Source organism: Micrasema longulum, unplaced genomic scaffold, assembly GCF_059751315.1.
Source record: "Micrasema longulum isolate JH-2025_06_02 unplaced genomic scaffold, ASM5975131v1 h1tg001193l, whole genome shotgun sequence".
Lineage (NCBI taxonomy): Eukaryota > Metazoa > Arthropoda > Insecta > Trichoptera > Brachycentridae > Micrasema > Micrasema longulum.
In genome coordinates this window covers 158,814-168,371 of record NW_028278380.1, presented here as the reverse complement: position 1 = coordinate 168,371, position 9,558 = coordinate 158,814, and the positions used below count along the sequence as shown (strand labels likewise).

Genomic DNA, 9,558 nt, shown 5'->3' with positions numbered 1-9,558 from the left:
ATTAAAACCAATAAAACAACTTTCGTCAAAATTGTTATTTTAAGCCTTTGTCCTAAACACAGTCAATATCTGTACCTAAGAGGCAGACGGATGCAAATCTAGAATTTGGACAAATGACATTTCGATTTTTGTATCCAGTTTATGATCATGTCCATTGATTTTTAAGAAATGTAAGTCTAATAATGAAAGAACCAATGTATTAAGATACTGAAAATACAAATTAATACTATAAATCACTTAAAGAAAGTAGATTCTTTAGGACTGTTTTGAACATTTGACCTCAGGATTTGCATCCGTCTGCCTCTGCGGTACAGATATTATTGTAGAATATTTTCTACAACTAAGTTTACTTAGCCTTGGTATTTAAAGTATTTTTTTAATTTATGAGTGTTTTATATAATAGAGAAAAAATATTTATTTTAGGTATTATTGCACCCTATACTTACTATATTTCAGTCATTACGTATACTTATATAAATATGCACATCGTTGCTGCGCCAGCAATATCTGTTAAGACATTTTTCTTTTTTAATAGTATTTTTAATTTCTTAATAAGATTGCACAATTTTGTTTTAAAAAAAATATATTTATGTTTATATTTTTTTTAAGTAAAATGACTTATTTTTCCTTTTTGTTATTAATTAAAAAACATGAGAAAAAAAAACTACCATCAAAAGGTACATAATTTTATTAATCTCTAACAATTTTTACAATGTTACTCAACAGATAATGCCGGCGCAACAACGACATGTTCTATGATAAGAAGGCATATTCTTAGAAGGTAACATTGTAAAATATTTTGTGGCAATGTAGGAATAATAAAAATAAAAAGCAAAAAAATCAATTCTTTCATTTATTTTTTACAGAAACATAAATAAATGTTAAGTTCAAATACCATGTACATTTTTTCCATTAATTAAAAAGAAAATATTAGATTTAAACCCTGCAAGAAGTATCACAATACATGAACAAAATAACCAACCTCTGATAGTTTGTATCAAAATTATCAATAACAAACCTCGCATATTTACCAACTCTACAAGGTAATTAGAATAATGATGTTTTATTAGGTTTAGTGTTATATTATGATAGTACTTTGAAAAACAAGAGATAATAAAAAATAAATTCTCAATTTTATGAAAAAGCGCCTATTTTATATTTCAAACAGGGCTGCTATTTTATATTACAATTTAATAATATGCATTTGAAGACAGATAAAGGCAAAATATTGGCATGTTGGAGAATGACACAAAATAAATGCTAGAACTCATCTCTGAAATCGGTTATGTTGTAGATTTAAAAATATGAATATGAACCTGAATGATTCTGAAAGACATAAACAAATAATGAATGATTCGTGTGTTGACTTGATAAAGTAGTCGTAAAAAAAAATATCAATCGAAAAAATTAGTTTTAGAATTATCATTATAAGATTCTTTAAATGCAATTGAACATAATAAACGGCTAAAGGATTAAGTATGTAGTACGGTTTAGAAAAATGGCATAAAGTTGAATTTTTTAAATGGCTAATTATTTGTACTTATTAGAAATTTTACAAAAATAAATCTCACAAACATTTTATATTTAAGTATTTTTCTTTTTTGTTGATATTTTTTTAACTTTTGTAGATAGTTTATAATAAACAGCAACAAGTGCTCCAATAAATGATGAAATGCATGATAATAATAATACATATTGCAAACCAAATACATCTCCTAGGTAACCTGCGACAGCTGGAGCTACGATTCCAGAAATGGACCTTACACTGTTGGAAGCTCCAATCAGAGATCCCCTTTGGTTACTAGGTGATTTGTGAACAATTATTTCTAATCCCACTATTCGTAATATAGCATTACCCACAGCCAAAGGAATAAGTAGCAAGGCAAACAAATACCACGTAGAACAGAATGTTAAAAGAAGAAATGTTGTGGTGATAAGTAGAAAGCAATGCAAATTTCTATCTGTATATTCTGTATCGTTTTTATAGAACATGTTATTGATATACTTAATGAAAAAACTTATAAAGGCACCAATAACACCTTGAAATGATATTGTGTACCCTATCCATTTAGGAGACAAATTGTAAACATTTTTCAACAGAGGAGAGTAGTTGGAATAAAATATACCCATACTAAAACTAACTAATGCTTTCAAAAGGAATACATCCCAGTATTTACGCCACTGGACTTCTTTAAGTTCTTGAATAGATTTGTTCCAACCGTCGGCTATAACTTCTAAATAATTAGGGGAATGTTTGGAATGTGAATGCGATCCTTTTCTGTGGATCTTCTGAGAGGTTCCAATGAAATACACAATACCTACAAAGCAAAAACATTTATGCAATATTACAATACACTAAAATAAAAAAAAACATAATTTCTATACACGCAATCTTTATACTTACCAGCATTCAAAATAAATAATAAACATGTAATAGAACATGAAATAGTGAACCCTGATGTTGGGTGATCTTCAGCAATATGTCCACCAATCATGGGGCCAATAGCAATACCGATTCCAGAAACAGCTGCCATTTTTCCATAAACGTCAGACTGATCTTCATGTTTAGCAACATCACTAACAACTGCTTTAGCCAATGTTTGAGTATGTTTAAAAATACCTAGAAAAACCAAAACACTTGTAAGTCCCATAGAAAGAATATATCAATCATTTTAAACGGAAATTCATAGCTCGGTCTTGAATTGAGAGTTTTCGGATTGCAGGGCGAGAAAATAATCAACAGTTAATTTTAATTATTTATATTTTTAAAAAAATTGGAAAATCGGTCAAAATATTATTGAAAATCCTACACCTTTGCCAGTTACGTAAAATTCATTATATTCATAATCGAGAAAATTTTCTACCTCATCAACAAACATCAGTAAATATTTTACCATCTCTTTGGAATTAAGACTCGAGAACCCGGTTTTTATTAGCTATTTCATAATTATTTATTTATTTACATAACACTTTTGTTTTTAAATATGAATACCTTACTGGGCACAACTCCTGTCGAGGCATTCATTTACATGATTTAATATAATACTTATGGTGTCTAAAAAATATATATATAAAATAATACATATTCATACTTAAATCCACACATATATACACATAAATAATAATAAGAAAAAAAAGAAGAAATAAAACAAAATGATATTATTAGTACAGCTCACATATTTTACTACTGTGCAGATTTTAGGTAAAGTAACAAACTACTGTCGTAGGCACTTTTACATCGGTTAGTTCCCGGTGGCCCAACATACGCACATATGCCAAATATATATGACATATATTATATTCATCGAGACACTGTGTGGATTCAAATACAAAACATGATGCGCAAATTCATTTTATATAAACAAGTCTACTGCTTTGGTGGGGTGACCATCTCAAAATAGTTCTCAGGACCCAAATCAAGTAGCAATTTTTTTACAAATAATTTAAATTGCTCAAGATTTTTATCTACTTTTGTGACAAATGGTATATTGTTATATATTCTTGGAGCAAGGTATACTTGACTCCTTTGACCAAATGATGTTGTCATTTAAGTTGCCATGTATAGCTGTTTTGTTTTAAGACGCGTTTCATAGCTAGTATTGTAAAATTGATTTCCACCATGTTTATGAGTGTGAACGAGAAGTGCCTTAGCATACAGTTGCCTTAATAATTAAATTAGCATTTTTGTGCAATAAGCCAGGCGGCTCAATTACGGAAAGCGAATGAAAAACATCCCAATCTTATAAATATGATAGTTATGTTATTAGGAAATATTCCAAAATAACATAGAAATAAAAATAATACTAAGTTACCTAAAATAACACGAAGCAGTAGCAAAACGTAGATTGAGGATATGACACCAAATAACAAGTATGTCACACTAGAACACAGCAATGTTGCTATAAGGACAGGTTTCCTTCCTTTAATGTCGCTGAAACTACCCTGAAAATAAACAAAAAAAAGTATTTATAGCAGAGATTTTAAATCCTAATTTAAAAAATAATATTGATATATTACAACAGAAACGAAGAACACTTTATATAAGAGAATAAAGATGTCTAGGCATTTACAGGGCTTATGACCTGTCATTGACAACATTCACCATTCTGCTTATGTATGAACATCTATATTCCGTCAATTTTTGTTCATATTTTACAAGATTTATAAGACCTTGAGTTCTATTGCCTGGGGGGCTTGTCAATAGTATTATTGAACAAGTTTATCACAAGATAATATTCCATTAAGATTATAAAATAAAATCAATAGCACTTTGGAAAATACAATTATCAACAAAATTGAGTTTGTCCAAATTTTTATAGACAATGCTTATATTTTACCCTTTAGAGAGTTATCAAGGTTATTAAATATGGAAGTCTAGACCAAAGACTAGCCTAGTCTAGACTTAATACAATTAAACTGTGCCCATTTTTTATGGTAAAAATAACTAAAAGGATTTTAACAAAAACAAAAATACTGTTTTATAGATATTCTACATCATAACTCATTCATCACGGAAATTAATAACACATAACAAGTGTAATTATTTATTTTAAAAATTTAAACATTTCGAATTTTCAGGAAAACTGTATATCTACATATTTTGTGATAGGAATGTATAGAAAAGTTTATATAACATATAAGTTTACTTTAGCGTGAAATCATTATAAACTGTTTTTTTACATGTTACATGTTATATGCCTACATATACCTACGTACAGGTATGTTATTTCTGAAATATTCTTATATTATTACACAGTTAAATGATAATCCTATTCGACTTGTTGCAATTTCGCACATACATCATTTGGCTAAAATTTTATTCCACCAATTGTTAGATCTCACAAAGACGAATCGATTTCCGCCAAAACAACCCTTTTTTTTTTGTAGATATTTCGCTTTGTGAAAATGGTCCTCGTTTGTGCATTAAAAGTAAAAGCATCGTTTCATAAAAAAAAAACAATAAAATTGACTAAATAGAGCTTTGCTTAAAAGTTTATGCTGAATTACGTCTCTAAAATTAACATGAATCGTGACGTATTATGGGCGTGGCCAATGCAATGACCGTTTTCGTGGAAATTAAAAATATTTTTTATCCTACAAAAATATTTTTTACTCAACAGTATTTCAAAGACCCTTATTACCTTAAAATTGTAGAAAAAAGTTATATTTCCCCATTTTGTATAAAAACAAATTAATAATTTGAAAAATAAATTTTAAACAAAAAATGTTTTTGCAAAATTGAAAATTAAAATCATACCTACACAAACCAAAAAACATTATCACCACATTTGTAAAGCAGAGACATTGGTATATTTACTTTGGAAAAAATATTATTTATTTTATACTATAAAACTATGGCACAAGGGAGGTTGCAAATTTTAAAGTACATCTCTTCAATCCGTGCCTCATGTCTGAGGATGGTGATTACGCCTGACTCCAGGCATGGCTCGTCTGTGGACAGTCTCCCTCCATCTGGAACGGTCTTGTGCTTAAAGTACATAGCTTCAGTTCATTGACGCATTTTAGGAAACTTATTAAAGCAGTATAAAATTTTCTTCTTTTCTTAAAGAGATAAAATATGCACATTTTTTTCTATTGTCTGCCACAGTATAATAGTATTTATTTTTTTTATAGGCAGGCAGCCTTTGCAGGTGCGCCTATAACTCCTGTTCTGCTTTATGTCTGCATTCTACTTCCATAAAAAATATACAAAGACACAAATGATACGAAGATGCGGAGATATGATGAACTAAATGAGCCAAATGAGCTACATATACATTTGATCAATTGCACCGGGTTGTGGTCCCGTGGTAGTATTATGGACTCACGGACCAAAGGTCAAATCAAATCAAATCCCACTCTACCACCACTCGATTTCCATTTTTTCAGCACATGTTATTTACGGCTTTTAGGAAATGGTCTGAAAATTTTAATATTTAAGTAAATAATAAGAACTAAACTATTTCTTTTTTGCTGAAAAAACTACTTAAAGGATCCGGTCACTTTGGAGATGCAGATCGAGTGATACGTATCCTTTCGATAGCAGGGTTTTATCCACCTCTATACTAATGCACTACTCAGTGGCGGTATTTCCATAGAAGCCCATAAGCCGGGCTTGCCTATTAATTTTATTTCAAAATTACCAAATCTGGACCAAACGCTTAAAAATAATTCATTTCGTTGTTTAAATTTCGCGCCAAATGAGAATTAGAGATCTGTTCGACGTTGGTACTGTACGCATCCCGAGATCCGAACCGTATGAAATCCGTGTGCGCGAACGAGTTCTTATGGGGTTTATTTCACGGTGCAATTCGCATGTAAACAAACAGTAAACTCATAAAATGTTTGTCTGTATATGTTGAGTTTTATATGGGAATCTGAAGCCGGCTTCTTTAAGGTAAAGTTGGCAGAGAGCGTATCTTGTATTTCGTATCGAACAAACTTTACGATTGTTTATTATGCTCTTTTTGCGGAATTTGATAATTTTAAACGGTTATTTTTATCTTCATTGATTAAAGACCCGTACTGGTTAAGATTTATGATAATTTACTTCATTTTGTGCAAACGTCATATATAAAAAGAATTCGGAGATGGCCGACGTTTCTTTTTTATTTGCCTATCTACTATCCTTTTCCTTTTCCAATAATCTATATCAATTATAATTTATGTTTATTATATTTATGTATCTATGGGTTCCGATGACTATTATTCAACTCTACGCATGCTATATTTTATTAATGTTACTTATTGGTAATGGTTGATATCTGAGGAATTACTTTATATAAAATAATATTGTGTTTTCTTTATTTCGTTTATTTAAACAAACTCAGAAAGATTATCCTATGCATATTTTCATAAAATATTGTTATTCGTCATAATATACCTTTTGGATGCTTTGTAGACTGTACAACTGTAGTGAAGAAAGCATACATCATGTTTTCACAAAAGTGAATTCATCATCATTCCTTTTCCGCACCTAATGGTGCATAGAGCACTGAAATCGCAGTATATCTTAATCTTTTTTGCTACATGAAGGTAAGATGATCAGTCTTACGCTTCAAGTACCAGTCCAGGGACTATGACACATTCTAGTGTAAAAACACTTTTTTAAATAAATATTTCAAATCAACCATGTCGGGAATCAAACCCGAGACCTTTTGCATGGTAGGCAAATGCGCTGACCACTATACTATGAGGCCGTCAGGGAATTACACCAGATGTGGATTAAAAAATATATATATGGGCTTGCCTTACTCGTAAACCCTAGGCACGCTACTGGCACTACTTTAAGTAACCTGATATAAAATATGTTTTTTTTTTAAACTTACTATTACGGGCCCTGAAAATAGTTGCAAGCCGGAGTAAAAAGATCCCATAAGTCCCACAATGAAGTGAGATCCTCCGAGTGACGTAACATGAGCACTGATTAAAGGTACCACTAATCCAACGGCAAGCAAATCCTATGGTAAAAATATTTAATTAATTAAAATAAATTGAATATTTTCAGACGAGAGCTAAGATGTAAATTGATATAAATGTACGAGTTCAAATTGATAAAATACTATCAAATATTTACCGTAAATGTTATGAAATGCAAGAAAAATGTCTTAATCTGCATTCTTAAGTTTTGTCCTTATAAATCGAAGAAAATATCTCTACCGTCAGCATTTATCAAATCGAATGATTGTGTTGTGAGGAGATTAGTGTAAATAACCCTTTTGTCAATTAAATCGAGAGATATTTTAAATTTCACAAATAAACACAATTTTCAACGTCAAATCAGTACACGCAGACATCGTGCTCGATACCTTTTACCGGTCGCTCGCTGCAACTTCAATGACAGCTGTCATTAAAAAACTTTAGTAAATACGTACACTGCAATCGTAAAATAAGTACTTATTCACACCAAATAAAAATACAAAAATAACTTTGGAAGGAAATAAGTGTTTTATTGTCTTGAACGAATGTTGGGACACGTTTCGTTCAATTAACGTTTTTGATACTATTGTAATTTCAAATTTATTCTTTGAAATTAGGAAGTTCTAATATTCAAAATGAATCATTTTTGTTGAAAAATGTTAGAAACGATAAAAAGTTCAGAGCAAACACAAATAAAACTGATTTAAAAAAATTGTAGCTAGTTGAAAAGGAAAGTAAACTATATTGTAAATGATTACAATAAAAAGAGAAAATAAACAAAAATACATATGTTAGCCCCTGAAAATGATAAATAACAATATAAGTTAGTGATTTTAATGTATGGCAATGATAATAACGAGTACTGGCAACCCAAACGTCATTTAGGAAAATGGCTACCAGCGTCAGCTAGTACCTATTGGTACATCTCAATGGGTGGTTTTGTGTTTGTGTTGTTTTAACGAAGTTTCACCGAATTAATGCTATAATTAAGATAACTTTTAAAGTGAAACTTAAAGGTCGTTGTGTAGGTTTTCGTAAGTATTTATCGTGATAAAGTTTCTTACGTTTCGAAAGTTAAGTTCAGTGTCCAAAGGAATAAAAACATTTCTACAAAATAATGTTTCCAAGATAATTCGGCAAATATGTGATTTACGTCAAATTCTCAGAACGCTTTGAGTACATTTAATTCACGTTGATCATAAAAAGAATTGTTATTTGTTAAAATACATAATATTTGACTAAGTAAACATTTTGACAGCTAATAGTTTCATAAATCACAAACGTATAAACAACCTGTTAACTCGTTGTTTTTGTTTTCTAGTTAGTATGCTCCAATTTGTGGTTTAAAAAGTTAAAATATATCCTCGTGATAAAATCGCAGCCAGTCAATAAACGGGGGAAATATTTTTTGAATGTTTCGATAGTAGTTTAAAGTTTACGAAAGGTGGCAAGTCAAAGTAAGTAAACGTGCGACCGTTGCGCGCGTTCGTAATCTGTGACAGTGATCTTATCAATCTAGTGAGACTTGACAGCGAGGGGTTGAGATTCGAGAACTCGATAATGCTAGCAGGTCCGTCCAGGGTCTGCTCCAGTCTCGCTGTCAAGATGCGGACTTAAATAGCTGGTGGCGAGCGTCCAGCGACTGACTGATAAGGCGGTGTGCTTGCTGGAGTTAGGGGGAAGCCTCGAGTGTTTGGAAGTGAATAATCCCCGCTGACGCCTACGGGTGATGATAGTGTCGTAGAGTGCATTGGACACGGTGGATCATATCGTAGGTGCCGGGGGCGGGTGTGTGGAAGCTGGGGGCCTCCTCCCGCGCCCCCCTCCCCCTCTCCCGCAGCAGCCCTGCGGGGATGGCCTCCCGCCCAAGAGACAGGCAGTTGTCGACAGATTAAAGTAAATATTGTTGTTATTGTGCACTCATTAGGAGAGATATAAATAATCATTTAAGGCCATAAGTCCTGTAAATGCCTATTCTTCTATATTTCTCTAAATTTAATTTTTCCGAACTTTTATCATCCTTTATTCAATAGTTAACGTTAGATTTAACGATGTAATTAGTTCTGGGTTCAATTTACAGTTTTCCTACAATATTTCTTCGATGGAAGACTTAAGAGTATAATAACATTTTTTGTTTAT

The 9,558-nt window shown here is 31.3% G+C and overlaps 2 protein-coding genes across 2 annotated transcripts in view; one reads left to right on the top strand and one right to left on the bottom strand.

The window, feature by feature from the left end:
- Nucleotides 1-840: 840 nt before the first annotated feature.
- On the bottom strand, nucleotides 841-7,838 carry LOC148276559 (solute carrier family 67 member A2-like). The gene is made up of 5 exons (XM_088234089.1): nucleotides 7,577-7,838; nucleotides 7,329-7,460; nucleotides 3,813-3,942; nucleotides 2,405-2,620; nucleotides 841-2,318 (listed from the first exon to the last, which is right to left on the bottom strand). Exons 1-5 carry the CDS (start codon nucleotides 7,616-7,618, stop codon nucleotides 1,585-1,587), a joined length of 1,254 nt encoding a protein of 417 aa, XP_088090215.1. The 5' UTR covers nucleotides 7,619-7,838; the 3' UTR covers nucleotides 841-1,584.
- A 470-nt stretch (nucleotides 7,839-8,308) lies between these two features.
- The window catches only part of mam (neurogenic protein mastermind), a 57,160-nt gene continuing 55,910 nt past the window's right edge, over nucleotides 8,309-9,558 (top strand). The window contains exons 1-2 of the mRNA XM_088234088.1: nucleotides 8,309-8,320; nucleotides 9,164-9,315. Coding sequence (XP_088090214.1) covers nucleotides 8,309-8,320; nucleotides 9,164-9,315 — 164 coding nt within the window. The remainder of the gene's footprint in view (nucleotides 8,321-9,163; nucleotides 9,316-9,558) is intronic.